The sequence below is a fragment of the Pezoporus occidentalis genome, unplaced genomic scaffold (genome assembly GCF_034315485.1).
Source record: "Pezoporus occidentalis ecotype Australia unplaced genomic scaffold, CSIRO_AGI_Poc_V1 ctg65, whole genome shotgun sequence".
Taxonomy (NCBI): Eukaryota; Metazoa; Chordata; class Aves; order Psittaciformes; family Psittacidae; genus Pezoporus; species Pezoporus occidentalis.
The window spans coordinates 823,147-843,525 of record NW_026915998.1 but is presented as its reverse complement, the minus strand read 5'-3'; the positions used below and the strand labels follow the sequence as shown (position 1 = coordinate 843,525).

General features: G+C 56.3%; 2 protein-coding genes across 6 annotated transcripts in view; one reads left to right on the top strand and one right to left on the bottom strand.

The window, feature by feature from the left end:
* Positions 1–20,379, top strand: part of FRMPD3 (FERM and PDZ domain containing 3) — a 53,059-nt gene that overhangs the window by 12,385 nt on the left and 20,295 nt on the right. For 2 of the 4 annotated variants that reach the window (XM_062640514.1, XM_062640515.1), the window contains exons 2-12: positions 8,350–8,453; positions 9,104–9,252; positions 14,638–14,800; positions 14,984–15,086; positions 15,450–15,495; positions 16,431–16,535; positions 17,473–17,580; positions 18,098–18,229; positions 18,679–18,798; positions 18,919–19,055; positions 19,817–19,940. In XM_062640514.1, coding sequence (XP_062496498.1) covers positions 14,650–14,800; positions 14,984–15,086; positions 15,450–15,495; positions 16,431–16,535; positions 17,473–17,580; positions 18,098–18,229; positions 18,679–18,798; positions 18,919–19,055; positions 19,817–19,940 — 1,026 coding nt within the window. In that variant the 5' untranslated portion in view covers positions 8,350–8,453; positions 9,104–9,252; positions 14,638–14,649. Of the gene's footprint in view, positions 1–7,931; positions 8,454–9,103; positions 9,257–14,637; positions 14,801–14,983; positions 15,087–15,449; positions 15,496–16,430; positions 16,536–17,472; positions 17,581–18,097; positions 18,230–18,678; positions 18,799–18,918; positions 19,056–19,816; positions 19,941–20,379 lie in introns of those variants that run through there. The other 2 variants (XM_062640512.1, XM_062640516.1) reach the window with 2 other exon arrangements.
* Positions 1–20,379, bottom strand: part of PRRG3 (proline rich and Gla domain 3) — a 116,612-nt gene that overhangs the window by 93,260 nt on the left and 2,973 nt on the right. The gene's annotated exons all lie outside the window — the stretch shown is intronic.

Below are 20,379 nucleotides of genomic sequence, written 5' to 3'. Positions count from 1 at the left end.
GCAGTCGTCAGCCTGGGGATCTGTGTGATCGCAGCCAGCACAGCACAGTGTGTGCCTCGCTGATGCTTACAATGATGAAACACTGATTGTTGTTCATTTGTTTGTTGTTTCCTCAGTCAAAATCCACCAGTCCCAGAGGGGACCCAGGACTGAGATGGGCAGGGGGAATGGAATGTTCCCTGGGCTGTCCCAGAGCTGTGGGTTCCTACGGGGAGGGAAAAATATCTTGTGCTGTGGGAGAGAAGCTGGATGCTCCCATCCCTTGGCTCTGTAAGAGGAGGATGCTGGGGTTTGTTTTGTCTCAGCTCTTCAGAGGCAATTTCTTCCCTTGCTACCTGTCCATGCAGGATGAGATCCAAGTCAGACACTCTCTGCTAATGCTGATAGTGATAGCTCGCCTGTGTTTACCTGCCCCTGGCAATATTCTTGCAAATGAGGAGCCAGCAGGGATGCTGGCATGTGTAAGCCGCTGTGTGTGGGTTTTACAGGACCAATAAAGCAAAGCTGGGGCATGTGGTCAGGAGGAATCATGTTGGCATCCAGCCGGATGGGGAATGTCTGTTGTCCAGCCAGTTTGAGACTACAGTGTCTCATCACTTGCTCCTTGCACAGTCACCTGGCACTTGTTTAACAGAAGGTCCCAGTGGAAATGGCTTGAGCTTCAGTGGAAATGGCTTGAGCTTCAGGTGTGCTATCCACAGCTCCTGCAGGCTCCTGTGCTGAGAGGTGGCAGTTTGTTACCCAAGCTCCAGTGCAGGCTGCTTCCCAGGAATCACTCTGCTCAGCATGAAGAGCAAGGGCCAGGTATATACCTGTGGGTCCCTCTGTGGTTTGGATCCAGAGCTCTGCTCCTGTCTGTCCAGCACAGAGCTGGGCCACATTAGCTTCCAGTCTCCCAGTGCTGCACAGTGTGAGCAATGCCTCCAGCCACACCTCTGTGGAGAATGGGCAGCATCTCTAGGTCAGGAACACTGCACCTCTGCCTCAGTGGCCCAGGGGGTTATCTGAGAACTCACCCTCAACCCTGAACCTCTTACTGCCTGTATCCTCTGACAGGCCTCGAGCACTGCCTGCAGCAGCAGGATGGGGGGGCTGTGGGGAGATGGGAGTATCTCAGCTGTCCTGCAGATCTGTGGTACCACCCGTCACTACTGAAAACGCTGCTGCATGATCCATCCCCAGTGTGGGAATGGGCTGGCAGGGAGCCATGCTTCTGGAAGATCTGTTCCTCCTTCCTCTGCCGTGGGCTCCAGCATTTGCAGATGCTCTGGGTCAGAGGCTTTTATCTCTCCTCTGTTTTTAATTGCAATGAGGATGATTGGTTTTGTGGTTGAGCTTGAGCAGGGGAAGTCTGTGAGCTCTCCTTCCCCCCTGGCACCCATGCGGGTCCCTGCCAGCAGCCAGGCATGACCAGAAGCTCCTCCATGGCTTGGGGGAGCTGGCTGAGTGCCCACAGGGTGCCTGAGCATCCCGGTGTGTTCAGCACAGAGAGAGGTCCGTGTCAGCCACCTTCCCCTGGAGCCAGGCAGGATGCCTGCTCTTCTCCACCCTCATTGCAACCCCTTCCCATGCTTGCAGAGGGACCCTTATCATACCTACCTAACAGGCAGGGTTTGTATGGATTTAGCACTTATTTGATGGGCCTGGAGCCCCACAGCTTTCCCAAATGAATGTCCACTCTAAACAGCGGACAGAGGACAGAGCTTGTAGTTCCCATCTCCCTGTGACAGCTGCTGGCAGCCAGGATGTACTAAGGACCAGCTGGCTCCGCTGAGAGCGTTTGATTGTTGCTGCTGTCATTTTGATCACCTTTTGTATAGGCTAGCAGAAGGGGTTTAATCTGGTCAGTGAAGTAGGAAATGGGAGAAGCTGTGCCCAGTGCTCACTGAGGAGGCAGCGGGGCTGGTGGCTCCTCGTCCACGTGTCTGGGAGGTGATTTTGATGCTCTTGGCCAAGCCGGGAGCATTGGGTAAAAGCGTTCCTGGCCCAGCCTCATGGGACTGCAGGTGTCCTTTGTGTTCCGCACAGCCCAGCTGGTGCCCAGGCAGCCAGGGATGCTTACCCAATGTCTCGCAGCTGCCCAGAGCTGGTCGCTGCCTCAAAGCATCGCTGTGAGCAGGCAAAGGAAGGGGTAGAAAGCTCCCAGAGATTCAGCTCTGCCTTCCCGTTCTTGCGACTCAGGACAAAGTCATCTGATGTGTCCCTGCCAGTGGCTATGAATTGTCATTCACCACAAGTGCCAAGGTGACAGCTGTGGAGGCCACAGGCAGTGGTTTCGCTTGCAGATGAGGAGCAGCTCTGTAGATCCTGGCTCTGTGATGCTCTCCAGATGCCAACCCAGCCGGTGTGAACAGGCATGGTGGGTTAGCAACCACTGCCGGGCTGTGCTGCCTCTCCTCTGAGGCTTGGTCACTGCCCACAGTGGGTTTGACCTGCCACAGGACAGGTTCGTTTCAGTCCCTTTTGGTGAAAACAAAGTAATGGAGCTGTTTGCTTCACACTGCAGCAGCCTGGGTGCACAGACAGGGGCAGATGGCATGTGGCAAAGGGAAGGGATGAGGATGCAGAGCAGGGATGCATGCCACAGGACTCAGTCAGTCCCACTGGGTCTGACATAGGGAGGTGTCTTGCCCCATGCCGAGCATTCTGTGCCACCACCAGCTTCCCTGCTGGGGTTGTTCCTGGAGGGCTGTTGCAGTGTGCTTGTGACAGTGGGACTGTCGCACAGGACCTTCACCACTTCTGCTGTACCCACAACTCCAGCCCCCTCCCCTCCATGCCAGCCCCAGCTCCTGCTGCTCCAGGTGCAGACAGTTGGTGGTTCCAGCCTGATCCCATCAGTCCATCATGGTCTACAAAGCCTGTGGGCAGCAGACTGCGGGCATCCTCCTGCAGGAGAAGAGATGCCAGAGGCCAGGTGACCGAAGAGGTGATGTGGGGAGGCAGCACTCCCATGTGCTGGGGGCTCTGGGTGCTGTGGCACAGCAGGGGTGCCGGTTGCAGGGTGCTGTGCAGGAGCATGTTGCAGCTAATGCTGTGTGACAGTTTGACAGGTCCTCCTGGCACAGCCAGAGCTGACATGCCATCTTCAGAGCTGTCACTTTCTGGCTTCCACACAACAGTGTTTATCGTAAACTGTAAGTAACTTTCCCCCCGTGTTTGGGCAGTGAGCAGGGCTGTGGCTTTATTTACATGTTCTTAGGAAGATGCTCAGCTGTGGGTTAATGGTCTCTAGGCTATATCCTCCAGAGAGATGGAACTGGGTTCCAACATTCCTATGGTCCGAGGAAGTGATGCTTAGAAGTGCTCACAGTGCCCTGGCTGGGGATTAGGTAAGGATGGCATGGGCTCCTTGGGGCTGGGGTAGCTGTGGAGCCCTGCAGGGTCAGGAGTTTCACATGTAAAACACAGGAACAGGACACATTGCTGCCTTCCCCAGCCCCTTGAATTTGAGTAGCGTGCTGTATGGACCACTGTCCTCCTGGCAGGAGCTCTGGGGCACAGGATGCCATCACACACCAGGCTGGGGGGATGCTTGTGGTCCCGTGCCTTCCATTTCTCTGCTCCATTGGGTGTTCTTGGTGCTCTCTGAAAGCAATGAGGCTTCCAGCGCTCAATCCCTTCACCCTCAGAGAGGGAACGCACACAGCGAAGCTGAATTACCGGTGTGTCTGGAGAGGCAGGGAGCTGGAACAAGACAGGCTCTGACAGCTGCTTTCAGGTCTGCGAGAGACTGAGCAACGTGTCAGCCACGCACAGCTCCTCGTCTTGCACAGCGTCTACCCCCGTTCTGCCCGGCTGCTTTTCAGCATGCACAGCCTGTCCGTGCCTCAGGAGCTGCCTGGCTCTACCTGTCCCCCCCTGTGAAATGCGTTCAGGATGGGTGCTGGGGTGGCGGCCATGGGCTGCTCCATCATGGGGCTGGGGCCGTGCAATGGGGGTGTGCTGGTCCCTACAGTGGGGCTGGGAAGCAGCATGTGTTTCCAGGCTGAGTCATGCTGAGGATTTGTCTTGTTCCTTGTTAAGAGTCCAGATATATTTGCTTGGCAGAAATCAGCTTATCATCTACCCTTCTCCTTGTCCATCCATCCATCCATCTACCCATCCATCCCTCCCTCCTTCCCAGCTCCTTCATGTAGAAGCAGAGGAGCATCTGTAGGGGAAAAAATCTGCCTGGAAGATTTGAGTTGCTTTGCAGGGCTGTAAGGTCAGGAAAGCAGAAGCTGTTGCTTGCTATGCAGAGCACGGAGCTGGTGTGCTGGGTGAGCAGGTACTTACTCAGCTACAGCTGCAAGGGCCGGTTTTGTGCTGCTGGTGGGGCTTGCATCGATGGGAGGGGGGAAATGATGCTGCAGGGGGCAGAATGGGATGGCAGGCGAGCAGGGGAGATTGAGACATGCTGTCCCCCATGCTGGCCAGGAATCGTAGCTCTGCAGGAGAACAGGACACCCACACCGCTCTGTCCCCCCCGTGCCGAGTTGTCTCTGCTCAGCTGCTCTCTGCCTAGGTCATTTAAGCTTTGATTCAGCTCTGAAATTGCTTTGGCTGAAGCTCTGTCTCCGTTGTTTTCAGCCTGTGGAAGCATCGCTGACAGTGTCAGAAAGATAAATTGGAGAAAAGGAGAGGGAGAAAGAGAGAAAAGAGGAGAGCAGAGCGGGCTGGAGTGTCCCGGCAGCTGCCTGCTTCCAGCACACACTGCCCTGCCGCCCTGACCCCTTCTCTGCAGGGATGAGACACCCTCCTGGGCATCCCCCTTCTGCCAAAGGGGTTTTTCCCCTGGGAATCTCTCATCTGCCCTGTGTGAGCCTGGTTTGGAAGCACCAGGAGCACAGCCTCTGAGACCTGCTCTGTATCTGCCCTGCTGGGGCTGAGACACCGAGTCCAGCTAAAGCCCTCTGCACATCAGTGGGGAGCACTGTAGCAGGGCTCTGAAGGTGAACAGGAAAGAGGCAGGAGACAAACCCAAGCGGGACAGACAGTGAGAGGGTTCCTGGGCCCTTGGGGGTCTCAGACCAGACCTGTGTGTGTCTGCAGGGGTTTCACTCGCTGTGGGTTTGTGCATGTCTCAGGGCACATCACACCAAAATGCCTGGTCCCGGGCCCACGGAGCTGGGGAAGGTCTGTGCAGCACAGACCCAGTCTGCATGGGTTGGCTTGGGCTCCAGCCCAGGCTCCCTGAGGGTTTCAGGGACCCCTGTCCCAGTGGTTCAAAGAGGGTTCAGGCTTCTGCATCCCTGGAAGGATCAGGTGTGAGGGATGAGGTCTGAGGGGTGTCTGTCCATTTGGGGTTATCAGTCAGTGTTGGAAGACATGGAACCATCCAAGGGCTCCTGGAGCCACAGCACAAGGGACGTGGCATTGATCAGCCTCAGGCAGGTTGCTGTCCTAACGCCTTCTCTGCTGCTAATGCCATCAGCTATCGGGGGAACCCCTGCCCTGAGGGCCCATTAACTGCTCCCAGGAAGGAGCTGGGACCCCTGGTTTGGCACTGGGAAAAGTGCTCTCGGTGAGTTATGGTTGGTTGAAGAGGCAGTTGCTGCTGGGGACGCCGAGGCAAATAAATAGCCTATTAAATAAAATGTCAGCCAGCAACGGATGAGAACTGGCATTGCTTTTTCAGCTTCCACCTCTGAAAATGAATCTCCTTGTGCATGTCTGATCTGCATACCCAAAATAGGCCCCAGTGGAGGGGTTCTCCTTCTGAACCTGCTGACACCAAGGGCTAAACTGTGCAGACTCGGTTATCTAAAGGCTCCTCTAAGTGACTGGAACAATCCAATGACATAATCCATCGCCAGAGGAGATGGCTTTTCAGAGCCTAAGCCCTTTTGTTTCTGGAAAAGGCATCAACTTGTGCATGAGTAATGAAGCTGAGAAATTGCCTGTGAGTGCCAAGCTGGGTCCCGTGGTGGGGCAGGTGAAGCCGTTCCCTTCCCCAGTTGCCTTTCACACCTGAAATGGGGAAGATTGATCTGCATGAAAATTTCAGGAGGCAAATGCTGAGCAGATCCCATTAAATAAAGCTGGTTTCAAATAGAAACTGATTTGCATGGGCTGATCAAGCTAATTACTACAGCAGGAACTCGGCAAATTGTCAGATTCTGATGCAGCAGGAGTGCTGAGGTCTGCTGCTATGAAGCTCCGTGTATAGATGCTTGCCAGCATTACTGTGCCTTCAGCAGCAGCCACACCAGCATCTCCATCAAGAGTCTTGCGTGGGATGTGGTCAGCTTGGCTCCACTTGAGGTGGTTGGTGCTCACCTTCAAGCAGCAGCATGAATTGTGGCTCCCCTTCATCTGACAGGGGAAGGTAAACCTATGAGACTGATAATTTATAAGTGGTTTCATTTGATTTGGTTTGGTTTAGTTCAGAAACCTGTTGGTGTTTCATTTCTCTGCATTACCAGTGCTCTCCAGATGCCATGGGTGTGTGCAGGGCATGGGTGTGATGAGCTCTTACTGGTGATTTTGTTAATACGGGGACCAAAAAGCCTGCCCTGGCACCCTCTTTCCCTCTTCGGCCACAGCTGAGTGAGTGCCACCTTGGTGGCGTGTCTGGGAGCCCTGGCAGAGCATGGGGCTGTGTGTGCCACGGGGAGGCAGCTGCTGTGTGGCCAGCAGGGATTTGTGCTGTAGGCAGGTTCTTGGGTGGCATTTGGGCTGGTGGAAGAGGAGGTCCCTTGGGCTTCCCAGCGCCCGTGCCTGTGTCCCACAGGGGACTGTGTGTGTGCATCCCACAGGGATCCCAGGTGCCTGCATCCCATGGGAGACCATGAATGCTTGCATCCCACAGGGGACCATGTGTACCTGCATCCCACGGGAGACCATGAATGCTTGCATCCCCCAGGGGACCACGTGTGCCTGCATCCCCTGGGGAAGCGCACTTGTGTGCATCCCTCGGGGACCCTGGGGCACCCGTGTCATGTTGTGCCACCACTGCATCCCCATGCCCGTGCTGCTTCCCCAGGTGAGCTCCTCCAGGTGATGTGTGTGCTGGTGAGAGGCACGTGCCTCCTGTCAGCAAACAGAGATGCCGTCTCCCAAGGCTGCACCGTTTGTGTACGCACGTGTAGGAAGCAGAGTACACGTAGGCAGGTTTGTCTCTAAATATAGGGCTGGCTACCTGGAAGTGTGCTGCAGCTTGCAGGGTCCTCTCCTCACCCTGCACCCGCAGGAGCAACGCTGGCACAGGCAGGAGAGCCCGGAGAAGGTTATAAAGAGATTATAGAGAAGCTAGAGATGCCGGCAGCCCCAGGCTGAAAGAGTCGTGCTCAAAGGCTCCCCTGCTCCTTTTTCTGTGTTTTAATGGGTTTGCCTTTATCTGACTCAAGAGCTTTACTGAGCCTCAGAGACCAGAAAGGGATCCAGAAAAGGGCAGGAGTGGAGGGGACTCAATGGTGCTGTTTGTCGCCTCCTGCAAGCTGGTTCCTGAGTAGCTCTGGTGACAGTATTGGGGCTTAGTGGGACAGTCCCTGTCACAAAGCCTTCTGAGCTAGGGATGTTGCTGTCCCCTCTGCCATCCTGCCTTCTCTGCTGGCATCCCTTGCTCCAGGTCCCCGCACTGCTCTTCTGTGCGCTGTGCTGGGTGGAGAGACCAGTCCCCAAAACCTCCAGCAAGTCATCAGCTGAGCGAAGTGCTCTCTGTAAATCCAGAGCGAGAGCCCTGTGATTCATGAGAGCCAGAAGCGCTTGATCGTATTCTGAAGCCTCTTTCTGTGGCGCTGGGGGCAAGGGGCTGACAGCCTCCTGGCAGGGCATGCAGGCTGCACCCTCTCACTAATGGGATATAAAGCACCTGTAAATCTCCTCTCTCTAACTCCCCTCTGGACTCTGTATGCTGCAATAGATTTCTCCCGGTGCCAGGCATGGAGGGAGCTGTCCTGCTGCCCCTGAGGAGCACAAGGCTCTGGGGACACTTTATGTATATTTGCTGTCTCCTGCGGGAAAGGCTCCATTTGGGTTCAAGCTGCCCATAGCAGCATGAGAGGGGCAGGAGCTCCTGGGGCTGGCACCCGTTGCCTGCTGTAAGCCGCTTCCTCCCCATGGGGCCGACTGTTTGTCTCCAGGACCACCAGAAAGCAAAGGGAACACAGTGCAAAGGTGTCCAGGGTTGAAATCAGGGAACTCAGAGGCTGAGTGGTTCCATCAGCAGCAGTAACGGAGCGGCAGAGAGCAGCGGTGGGGAATTGGTGTCAGTCCAAGTCCCCATCAGGCAGCTGAAGCGTCACACAAATAAGGGAGAAAAGCACTGCAAATTTTATTCCATCTCTCCTTATCTCTGATTAATCCTCTTACGTGCTGATCTCATTTTAGCCCGGTGTTGACTGTCTGTTTACTGTATTCCTATAGTCCTCGCAGAGATAAAGATCCCTCTGGGTCTGTAACGCCTTCCCCAGGGCGAGGGGGCTCCTGCCTGCTGACACCAGTGGAGCACCGCAGAGGAGAGGACCAAGGTAACCTGCCCATAGTCACTGTAGTGAACAGAAGCAGAGCAGGGGCTGGAAAACAGTTTCTCCCAGGCCCTAGATTAGTGCCCAGCTGCTTGGGGATCCACAAAGGGAAGGAAAAATATCCTAAAAACATTATCCCTCTGCAGCCCGTGCTCAGGACACGTGCTCAATGCGCTAGAGAAGAGATGGGCTTTCCTCTTACTCACCCTCACTCATTGCAGGCAGGTTGGTTTGAGCACTATGAAGGAAGCTCTGCCTGTCCCAGGTCCCTCTCCTCCAGCCCCAGGGCAGCAGCTCCCCTGCCTGCTGCTGAGTGAGGCAGGAGCATGAGCCTTAGGGCCTGACCCTGTTGCTAAAGGATTTTGCTTTGATCTTCTTCCTCAGCAAAGTGAGGGGGGAAAAAAGGCCCTTAAACAGCCAAAAATCCAAGTGAAAACTGGAAGAGAAAATGGTGGGAGTCCCCAGGTAAAAACAATTCACACATGAGAACAGCGGCTGCAGCAGTCAGAAAACCCACATAAATGAAGCAACCCACTGTCTTTGGGGGGCATTCAGACAGGGTGCTCAGCACCCCAACCTCTCCCAGTCTGTGTGTGTGCAGACACAGTGGAGGCTCTCTTCCATCTCACGCTCAGCATCCTTTGCTCCCACAGGTACCCAATGCCCCGTGGTGCCGCTGCCAAACGCCTGCCCTGGAGCCCTGGTACCTCCTGACTGTACCTGGCGCATGCAAGTGGGGTCCCATCTCTGCCACATTCACATGTGCCCCGGGGAGCCCATGCCAGTGGCCTGACACACACAGGTGGGTACGTGTCCCTTCGCTGTGCCGGGACACAGCATGCCCTTCCCACTGTGTATTGAGGGAGAGGGCTCATCCTGATCACACACTTCCTGGTGTCAACTCTCACAGGATTTGACAAATTATAGCATGGGAATTCTGGGGACCTCTGGCTTTAGTAGCTGGAAATTGCTTTTCAAACCCAATTGGATTTACAGCCTCCCCTCGCTGGAGCAGTGGGCTCCAGGGATTAACTTGCTCTTGGGTGGCCAAGTCCTGCCTTTTCCACATGCTAAACCTCCTCCAGTTCTCATGCAGGGCCAGCTCCTTGCCCCATGTCAGGCTGGTTTTAGGGTCCCCATCACAGTCCCTCTTCTTCTTAGCCTTTCTAGGCTGGAGAGCCCAAGTCTTAGAGGGGGAAGACCATGTTTGTGTTTGCCTGTGGAAGGTGTGATTCAGGTTTGGCTTTAGATTCCCAGTGGTACTTTTGGCTGTCTCACAGGGCTTGTTTCAGGACACTTTCTCCCTGTGTTAGGTTGGGTGCATGGTCTTTGTTAGCTGTGCTCATGCTGTATTTTCCATTAACAAGCAGCATTCCTTTGGGAATGGCCTCTCTCACCCTCAAGATGCAGCACTGAGTTGGGCTGGTCCCACTTGTTGCCAGGGAAGGCTGAGCCCCTCTCCATCCCTCTCAGCCACCCCTGTGGTATCATAGGTCCTGGCATTCCCACCTGGCCTCCATCCCTCTTATCCCTAGCAGGGGTGCCAGGGCTGTTTGAAAGGCTACAGGCTGAGCAGCAGAGCTGTGGCTGCTGCCTAGAGCCTGGCTATGCCTTTGTTATTTACAGCTGCCTTTGGCAGTTCAGCTCCAGCCGTGCTGGGGAATGCTGCTCACCATCCGCTTGCTCCTGTGCTGAACGCACAGGGTATTTTTGCCCTCACAGTTGCTATCTGGCACCCAGCCTCTGTACCAGCAGCATACCTGGTGTACCTGCCAGCTCAGGACAGACCCAGCGCCAGCAGCAAAGGAAACCTTTTGAATTGCTCTGCTGAGTTTTAAATTGCTTCCTAATGCTGAGAGCAGATCCGAGCTGGAGCACGGGTTAAAGCCCTGGGCCATATGGCAGAGCTGTACACTGCAGGTCTCCAGGCTGGGTCTGTGAAGGTCTGGGTCATTCTGCGGCTGTTAGTGTTGGTCTCAGCCAGGCTGGCACCCCTTGGTCCAGCACTCTTCAGCCAGCATTAGCTGCTGCTAAAGCAAGGGCAGCCTTTCCTGAGCCATCAACCACTGCGCATAAGCACGGCTGAGCAGTCTCATGGGGGTCTGGAAGTGCAGCATCTCTTTACCCTTGGTGGGGACTTCTGACGTGTTAACATGGTCCAAATGGCAGCTTCCAAGGTGACTGGGTACATGCTGGGTGCAGAAGTGTGGGGCTGATGGAGCAGAGCTGCACATCCCAGCTCTGCCTGTGCCCCTGCCATTGGTCCCCATGCACCCTGGCAGCCCCGCAGGCTCTGTCTGAGATGGAAACCAGCATCTGAGGCTGGAGCTGCCATATGCTCCCCATAAAAACACTTCTTGGCCTGTTCCCCGGCATTTCCTGCCACTGCCACACGTGCTCAGGATCCCACACGCCTCGCAAGCCGCTCACCAACTGCAGCCCGGCAGATGGAGGAGCTGGGCATGGTTCTGCAGTGGAATCCACAAGCTCTGTTTGTTCTCAGGGTGTTCATGGCAGCAGAGGAAGAGGGAGAAGAGCTGGCACCCAGCCCTGCAGCCCATCTGTGCAAACTGCCCCTCCACAGCGGGCTCAAGACCTTTCTGTACCCATTCCCCTTCCTAGGAGCTGCTTTCAGCTCTTCTTCACCTGCAGAATGTGTTTCCATGTGGTTCCATCCTTTTTAAAGGCAGCTGCAAATGGTGCATGTGTTCTGGGTACATAGAGACCATTGCTTCTCCCAGTCAGGTGGCATTGGTTTGTTCTGGTGTCTTTTCCCACTAGCAAGGATGGACACTCAGCACTACAAGCAAAGGGGAGAAACCAGTGCTCGGAGGGAGTGGGGATTCATTGCAGTAGGATGTTAAAGACATACATGTTAGCTTTTGGAGTAACTCTTGCTCTGCCTTTATCTGTCTGGATGGGAATGAGGGCTCTGGATTCAGCCTGCTCTGTAGCATGGGTGTCCAAGCCCCAAGAGAGGGGGTGTCTTCATGCTGTGTCAGTTGAGACACAGTAAAAAGCCAGATGGGGAGCAGACATCTCCCACAGGGGCACATCCACGGGTTCCTGCTGCTGCTGGCCGCAGGGAGCTTCTCCTGGCAAGTCCATTTTCCCTTGTGCCATTTTCATTGCAAGAGATGTTCACCCCAGTGCACTTCTCTGCTGAGGAATTGGAAGAAGAAACACACAAAACAGGCTTCAGGGAAGCAATGGCTCCTGGGGGGTAGCCAAGGTGTAGTCACCAGTGTTAGGGAGAGCATTACCTGATGCTGGTTTTCTCCCACCTCTTGCTCTGGTCATGCCCCAGGCTCAGCACGGGCCAGCTGCTGTGGGAAGGCTGTTGAGAGCCACAGCCCAGAGAAGGCATGTTGTACCTGCTGCTGAGCACGATACTGCTGCTCCACGAGTGGGTAAATCCTGCTTACAAGGACTTGGGTCCTCTGTTATTTAATTTCCTGGTAATGCATCTGCAGTGTGGAAGTCTTATCAGGAGAGGAGCAGCTTAAGAGCCTGGTTAAGAGTTTTACTGATGGTATCCAGCTCTTTATTCCCCTCTTCCCTCTGGCAGGCTGATTGTGGCTAAGATGAGATGTGCTTTCTTTTCCTTTTGTCCATTTAAGCCGCAAAGATTTCCCTGCTAACCTTTCCTGATGGTAATTCAGCTGAGCAAGGGGAGGAGCGGTGGTGAGACCCACACCCAAACTGCACAGAGCAGGACAGATGTGGGGACACGACAGCTTTAACTGGACAGCTGTATGCTTGGATTTGTCATCCACTTGGCTGTGACTTGCTGGGCAAACACCTGCCCTGGTTTCCCCACAACAATCACACTGAGCTCAGTCACATCCTTGAATCATCCCAGTGCTTTGAGCCCTGTGGTTCATCCCCATGTTCATGCCCTGAGGGGGTTTGACTGGATGAGGGGGCAGGAGTTACTGTGGGCAGTTTGGGGAAGGGGGAGTCCTCCCATGAGAAGCCAGCAGCTCTCATGGTGGCTGTGCTGTCTCTTGGCAGCCAGCTCCATCTCTGCAAGCAGCAGGCGTTCCCCTGGCCACGCCAGGCGTGTGGAGACACAGCGCTGCATTCAGTCCCCTTTTCAGCTGCAGACAATGGCTTCAGATAATGCGCGTTTGAGAAAATTGGGTGAATCGTGTGATGTTTTTGTTGTTGCTGCTGTTCTTCTGAATGCTCATGGGAGCAGCAGAGCAGCTAATGGCGCGGTGCGGAGCCAGCCGCAGGGGAGACGGTCCTGCCTGCGCTGCCCTGCAGCTGCCCGCTCCCGGTGATGGATCCAGCCCTGCAATCCGCTCCTCCAGGTGCTGCGCCACAACTGGGACTCCTGGTGGGAGCGGGACCCCCCCCCCCACACACACACCAGGAGATGCCCGCATCCTTCTGCTCCTCAGCATCCCTTCCACGGATCTCAGTTTTGCTTCCCCAGCCATGTGACGCCACATGAGGGAGGGGAAAGCCGCAGGTACCCATCTGGCTGGGCAGCAGGGATGGGTCAGTGTGGGCCGGGCAGTGGTGGCATCCCATCACCACAGAGTGCCACTCATCCACAGCCAGCGCTGTATCCCTGACTCCAGGGAAAGGCACCCGATGCTTGAGGTCTCCTGGCTCTCATGGGAGACAAGGAAGCAGGGACAGGGACAGACCCTACTCCCTTAAAGGATGTTTGCACAGCTCAGCTGAGGATCAGGGGCAGCACTGGACTGTCTTTCCTGGCAGTGATGTGCTCCCCAAAGCTGCACGTGTGCTCATGTGGAGAGGTAAGAACCTAGCATGGTTTGTTTTGAAAGGGACCTTGAAGTTCATCCAGCTCCAACCCCTACCACGGGCAGGGACACCTTCCAGCTTGCTCCAAGCCCCTGTGTCCAACCTGGCCTTGAACACTGCCAGGGATGGGGCAGCCACAGCTTCTCCTGTTGTGAAAGAAGCTCCTGTTCTCTTTCAGCCCCGTGTGCCGTCCTTCTTCCCACTGCAGTGGATGCTAATGTGCGGTGCTGGGAGCAGGCAGGGGGTGTGGGAAATGCAGACAGATTGCATTAGATGGATGATGCGTCAAATCCTAACCTGATAAGAGACGGGACAATTGATGTGTTGCCAAAAGGACAAGAAAGATCTTTTTTTAAGCAGGCTAAATAGTCTGGACAGGAAGAAGCGATGAGCAGCACAGAAACAATGGTGTGTTCATCACTTTGTTTTTCTGGTTGTGGCCATACACGTTGCCATCTGTCTGTGCTGTACTGCCATCCCAACGGTGCTGGGATTGCACCCTGATAGCAGGCTCGCAGCCCTGCCAAGTGGCCTGGAGCCATGGCTGGCATTGCTCTGGGATGCAAAGGGCAGGTTTGGCATGACCTTGCCCTGGGTCTTCCTATCTTCTGGCTGTCAATGCTTCAAAGAGTCCTGAGGCTGGCTGCACAGACTGTGCCATAGTGCCAACAGCCGTGGCTGAACCGGCCTTAATCCTGGTTTTAGACTGGCTGAACTTGTGTCCACATCTCAGATATTGTGGAGCTCTGTTACATGGCATGAAAAAGCCAACCTCTGCAGAACAGGCAGAGAGATGACACTCCAGCCATGCCAGGACTGCACCTCCTCTGCATCCTGGTGGCATCCCCCAGGTAATAGCTAGAGTCACACCACCAGGAGTTTATCCCGCACAGATCTGCCCTCTAAGGAAGTGAGGTGTGGGGACAAGGACAGGCTGGTGAGACGCTGGGAGAGGATGCCATGGTTTACCCTGGGGGGGTATCTCCATGAGTACAGAATCATAGAATCAACTAGGTGGGAAAACATCTTTAAGATCAAGTCCCACCTTTACCCCAGCACTGCCAAGGCCACCACTGACCCATGGCACTGAGGGCTTCATCTACACTGTTTGTGAGCCCTTTCAAGGACGGTGACCCCACCACTGCCCTGGGCAGCCTGTTCCAATCCCTGAGCACCCTTTGGGGAAGACACCGTTCCTAACATCCAACCTAAACCTTCCTTGGTGCAGCTTGAAGCTGATACCTCTTGTCCTACATCCCCCTGCCTAAGCGGCTGGTGCAGTGCCCCTCTGCAAGGTTGGACGGGGGTGTCTGTGCATGCCCCAGCACGCACCAGAGACGCAGGAGTTGCGGCACTGGGGTGAGCGGGGGGTGCCGGGGTGCGTTACAGCCTGCCCTCTGCCCTGCAGCGCTGACATGTGATGCCGGAGGAGCGCGGCGGCGATGATATGGAATGTGGGCAGCTGCCTTCGGACACGCTCCGACAGGTGACGGTCCAGCGCCACCCCTGCTACGGGTTCGGCTTCGTGGCCGGCAGCGAGAGGCCGGTGGTGGTGCGCTCGGTGGCAGCAGGTAGGGTGTGCGGTGGGGGGGGGGTCTGTGCGCAAGGCGGCACCTTCCCTTGGTGGGACCCCTCCATGGGTTCCTGTTCCCTTCGGTGGGCCACAGGCTTTGGGGTTGCTTGGGACCCTCCTGCCTCAACCCAGCCCCGCAGCCCGGGATGCCTGGGCTGGCCCTGACCGTCTCTCCTGGCAGGTGGCCCCTCTGAGGATAAACTCCTGCCAGGAGACCAGATCTTGGCCATCAATGATGAGGATGTGAGCGAAGCCCCCAGAGAGAGATTCATTGAGCTTGTCAGGTGAGGACGATGTTCATCCTGCATTGCCTCTGTGCAGGGGAGGGGGCTCGTGCTGAGCTGGTCAGTGCACATCCCCAGGCTGCTCTGTCACTGGTGGTGGTCACTGCTGGGATGGGGAAGCCTCAGTCTGAGCAGGGGGAGTGCCTTGGGGCAAGTGCTGTACCTGTTCCCAGATGACCAAGAGATGGACAGCACTGGGAGAGCACCCACAGCAGTGTTACCAAGCACCCAAAGGGCACCACAAAGATCACGGCCGCCACTGGGCTGGGAAGGGTGGGATGCTCTCTCTTGATAGCCAAATGCACGTGTTGAGGTCCACCACCATGAGGTCCCATCCACCTTCATCTCTCCTTTCTGTTGCAGGAAGGCCAAGGACTTCATCATCCTCACGGTCCTGCACACCCACCAGGTGAGACTGGAGGGGCCATGATCAGCCCCAGGGGAGCCAGGACAGGGGATAAGAGCCATTTGGGAGACTGAGGTGGGATCTCTGGAGGCCCCGGGGAGCTCAGCTGAGGTGTCGGGCTGGTGTCCCACCACACCAAGGCTCTTCCAAGCTATTGGGTCTGAGTGCTGCCATGGCCCTGCAGGGTTGGTGTGGCCATGCAGCCATATCCCTGCCCTTGTCACTGCAAGGAAGTAGGAAGGAAGGGAGGAAAAATGTCCCCAGACCCATGCAGTTTGCTGAGGGCACTCATGTCTGAAGTGACCCACCATGCCAGGGGCGATAGAGCGGGATGTGCCATTCCTGGCTGGCTCAGCCATAAGCAGTGCAGCAGGCGGTGGCACTGGTGCCCTAGGGCTCAGCACCAGTGGCACTGGAGCAGACTGAACTGTCACGAAGCAGCAGTGGTTGGCAGGGCATCATTTCTGCTCTACTGAGCCCTTTGATGTTGGTGAAGACAAGTGGGAGCGCTTTGCTTCTTTCTGGGAGGGAGATGCCAGCACCTAGTGCTGCTCCATCAGTGCTGGGCTCCATAAGAGCTCTGTTTTCCTCATGGCCCTGCTCAGCTGACACCAGTGCTCATCTCTCCCACCCAAACCCATGCCTCCGAGCAAGCCCTGGCTTCTGTGTGCTGGAGATCAGCCTGCATAGAGGGTGCCAGGCACTGGGGGTGCAGGCCCCCCATCACACTGAGGGTGCTGGTGTGACCTCAGGGGCTGCTGCTCATCATCCTGGCGCTGCCTGCAGCGCTGTACAAGCACAGTGGAGGGGATTTTCTTCCCAACCCCATTTCATGGTTTGCTGCCCGCTCCCCATCCCAGCTTTCTCTCCGCCCTATGTCTGGCTTCCCCCGCACCACTGAGGGCAGGCAGGTGATTTACCCGGTGCTCTCTTTCCAGTCTCCCAAATCTGCTTTCATCAGCGCAGCCAAGAAGGCGAAGCTCAGATCCAACCCGGCCAAGGTCCGGTTTTCAGAGCAGGTGACAGTTGGCGACACAGACCCAGTAAGTCCTGCCCTGCCTTCCTCTGGGTTTCACCCCCTTGAGACAGCCTGGGGGGCACAGGGCTCCTCTGCTCTGATCTGGGCTCCATAGTGGGAGCAGCCCAAGGATGCCCTCGGGCACACTCATGGTGCTGGGGGGACATCCTCTGGATAGAGCCTCAGGAGCTGTCCTCGGAAACCTGGTCCCATCCAAATCCCCCTGGGCACCCAATGGTGACATCCGATGCCTGCCATAAGGAAAGTCTGTGGCTTCCACCCTGGTGCCAAAGGCTTTTCAGGAGCACCCATGAATGGGGCAGGGTGACCAGGGTGTTGCGTGGCAATGGAAGCTGTTACGCTGCAGCAGCATTGCAGCCCAGCGCCATTATCTCTTAATTGCAGGAAGGTTTTATTAAGCAGCATGCAAAAGAAGAGAACAAAACCAGAAAATGCAACTCTGTAAAGTGCTTGTAGCAAATTCTATTTTTAAGCAAATCAATTACATGGTTATCTGATCGAAACGCTTCTTGCTACATAAATCAGCCTTCACCCACCTTCCTGCACAGCGCATGGGCAGGGTTCAGGTGGGCTCGGCTTGGGTTACGGGTCAGGAAAAGGGTTTGGTTCTGAACCATCCTGGCCACTCCCTCCCTTCTGGGACACCAGGAGGGGAGCGAGACAGGATCTGGAATGTGCCAGACCGAATGGGAAGCTCTGTTCCCGCTGCAGCTGCAGGGAGCTGGGGATGTGAATGTGTCAATCTCTGAACTGCTGCTTCCCGATGGATCAGCAGACACTGGGTTTTCAAAGGAAATGTGCCTCTTAGCACATCAGCCCAGAGAAGCAGAGGATGCCGAAACCGGCCCATCACTGATGCTCATTCTCTCTCCCCTCCCTCCCTCTGTCTCTCCGTGCCCCCAATCCTTCTCGCCTCGCCTCCTGCCGGCCCCATGTGCCAGGACATGTTGAAGAAAGAAGCTCTCCTCCTCATTCCTAATGTGCTGAAGGTTTTCCTGGAGAATGGGCAGATCAAATCCTTCACGTTCGATGGCCGAACCACCGTGAAGGTGGGCCCCTCCGCTCTCCGCATGGCTCCGTGATGCTCCTCTCCTCCCGCCTGCCTCATACATTTTTCCTTGTCTCCTGCTTCCTTGCACAAGAACCGCAGCGGTGCTTGCCTGGCTGTGAACTGCCACTGCATGATAGATGGCCCCTGCACCTCCCCAGGCTCACGCTTTGCAGCTGGCATGGATGAGGTTTTGCTGTCCTTCTCCCGCTCCTAACTTTCCCCCTTGCTGTGAAGCTGCCCTCCAGGCAGGATGGATGTTCCTGTGAGCATCCCCACCAGGGGACGGCTCCCTGCAGCCTCCAAACACCGCAGTGTTACCGGAGGTCTGGCTTCTGGTCACCTCTTGCTGTGATATCCCTACATCTGGCAGTGGCTGGGTACCACCCTGCAGCCCCTCTCTGCACTCCATGACCTCATCCTGCACTGGCCCTCGGTGCCAGGGAGGAAGGAGCTGTCAGTGGGGTGCCAGCTCCCACCCTGTGCCTTGCACCCAAGCCTGTCCATGGCGTTTGCAGGACGTGATGGTGACATTGCAGGACCGCCTGTCCCTGAGGCACATCGAGCACTTTGCCCTGGTCCTGGAGTATTCCAGCCCGGAGCAGAGCCACCGGTTCCTGCTGCTCCAGGACAAGCAGCCGCTGGCCCACGTAAGTGCAGGAAGGTCACTGGAATGGTGGTGGGCACAGGGAGGCTCTTCTGCCACCAGAGTGGGGCTTGACTGGGGTTGTGCTGTGGGGTGGTGGAGCCTCCCCTTGCCTCTGGCATGGTCCTGCCTGCTCAGGGTGCAGAGGGTAGCCAAAGAGGGAGATGACCAGGGTTGAACCCATCCCACCCTGACAGCACAGTGAAGATGCTCTATGCTATAGCTGTGCAGCTACAGACAGCATTCAGGAACATCTTTGGCCTGCCCAGGAGAGCCAGGAAGCTGGTGCTGCACGGGACCAGGGATAAAATGGGGATCATGATGGAAGTGTTGGTGGCATAAACCACTGCAGCCCCAAGCAAAGCTGTCACACCAAGGAAAGCTGGGCTGTTCCCAGGATAACAGGATCTGAATGTACATGACTCCTGGGCTCACTGCTCCCTTCTGCCGCAGGTTGTACAGAGGACACACTACCATGGCATGAGATGCCTTTTCCGTGTGAGCTTCTTCCCCAAGGACCCGATGGAGCTGCTACGCCGGGATCCTGCAGCATTCGAGTACCTGTACATCCAGGTAGGGGACTCACCTGGGATCTGATGGTGCTCATGGCCCATGAGTCTGCCCTGTAGAGCATCCCTCAGGCGATGGGTGCTCCGTCCCCATGACTGAGGCCTCCTCTCCTCCCTCCTGTAGAGCCGCAATGATGTGATCAGAGAGCGCTTCAGCACAGACCCCAAACCAGAGATGCTGCTGGGGCTGGCTGCCCTCCACATCTACATCACTGTCTCGGCCACCCGCCCCAGCCAGAAGGTCTCCCTCAAGAACGTGGAGTGAGTCCTGCTCCCTGTCCCCATGCTGCCGCACAGCCCCCTCTGGGTCCCCTCTCTGTGCTCCGGCTCAGTCCCTGTTAACTGGGGTGCTCCCAGCAACGTTTCGGGGTGCCAAGTGATGCCCTGGGAGCCCCTCTGGAGCTGACCAGTGGCTCCCAGGCTTGTGAGCAGTGACTTCAGTCCCTGGTCCCACCATGGAGCTGTGTAAGACCCTCACACAGTGACATCCATCTTTACACAGCAGCCTCACCAGGGCTGGTGAGGATATTTGCTGCGAGCCCAGGATCATTTCCATGGGAACCCAGGCTGATTTTCTGCCTGGCATCCGAGGCAAGGAGAAAGCATGCTGCCTGCATAATCACAGCCCGTCACCAAGCCATGCAGCCATGGCTCAGCTCTCCTGTGCTTCCCAGTGGTCTTTAATCCCTACGGAGTCTGTCTGAGCAGGCTGGCCTTGCCCAGTGTACACAGGGAGGAAGGGGGGAGATGGCCCCCAAAAGAGGTTTGGGGATTCGCCCTGCATCCCTTACCAGGATGGTGAATGGGAACACTGCTGCGTTCCCCGGGCCGGTGCTGGTGGCTTTGACACTAACTGAGGGTCCGATCCCCTTGGGGACCCAGGCTGGGGACTGCCACTGCTCCGCTGTGACACCGAGGAAGCCCTGGTGCAGCTGCGGCTCCCTCTGATGGCGAAGGGATGCTCTCGGGCAGCATCCCTGCTCTGTGGGTCTCTGAGCTGGTTGGTGACTTCCCTCCCGCAGGAAGGAGTGGGGCCTGGAGCCCTTCCTGCCCCCCTCGCTCCTGCAGCTCATCAAGGAGAAGAGCCTCCGGAAATCCCTCTCGCAGCAGCTCAAAGCCCACCAGAGCCAGCCTGGCGGCACCAAGGTGAGTCCGACCCTCAGGGCTTGGTGGTGGTACCGTGCCCTGTGCCCCAGGACATCCTATTGTCCCCAGCTGCCTGGGGGCTCCTGTGATTGCTGCTTAAGTCCCGTTGGATGGGGGATAAATCGCAGGGTGACAGCCAGGCACCACTCTCTCTCCTGAATCCACTTCTGAATCTGGATTTTGGGGGCCGCAGTGAGGATTGGTGCAATGGGATCAGCCAGGAGCCGACTCTCAGCTTGGCCAAAGCAGCACACCTCTATTAAGCCCGTGTTTATCGTTATTTCTGCTTCTGGGCTTGGAAAGCTCTGGAGGAGGCTGTTGAGCCACCACCTCCATCCCTGAAGCCATCAAAGCTACCTTGGTGGGGGCTATATAGCCCCATATACATCTTTAGGGGCATTATACATCCCCTGGGGGGTTTACATCAAGCATCTGGGCT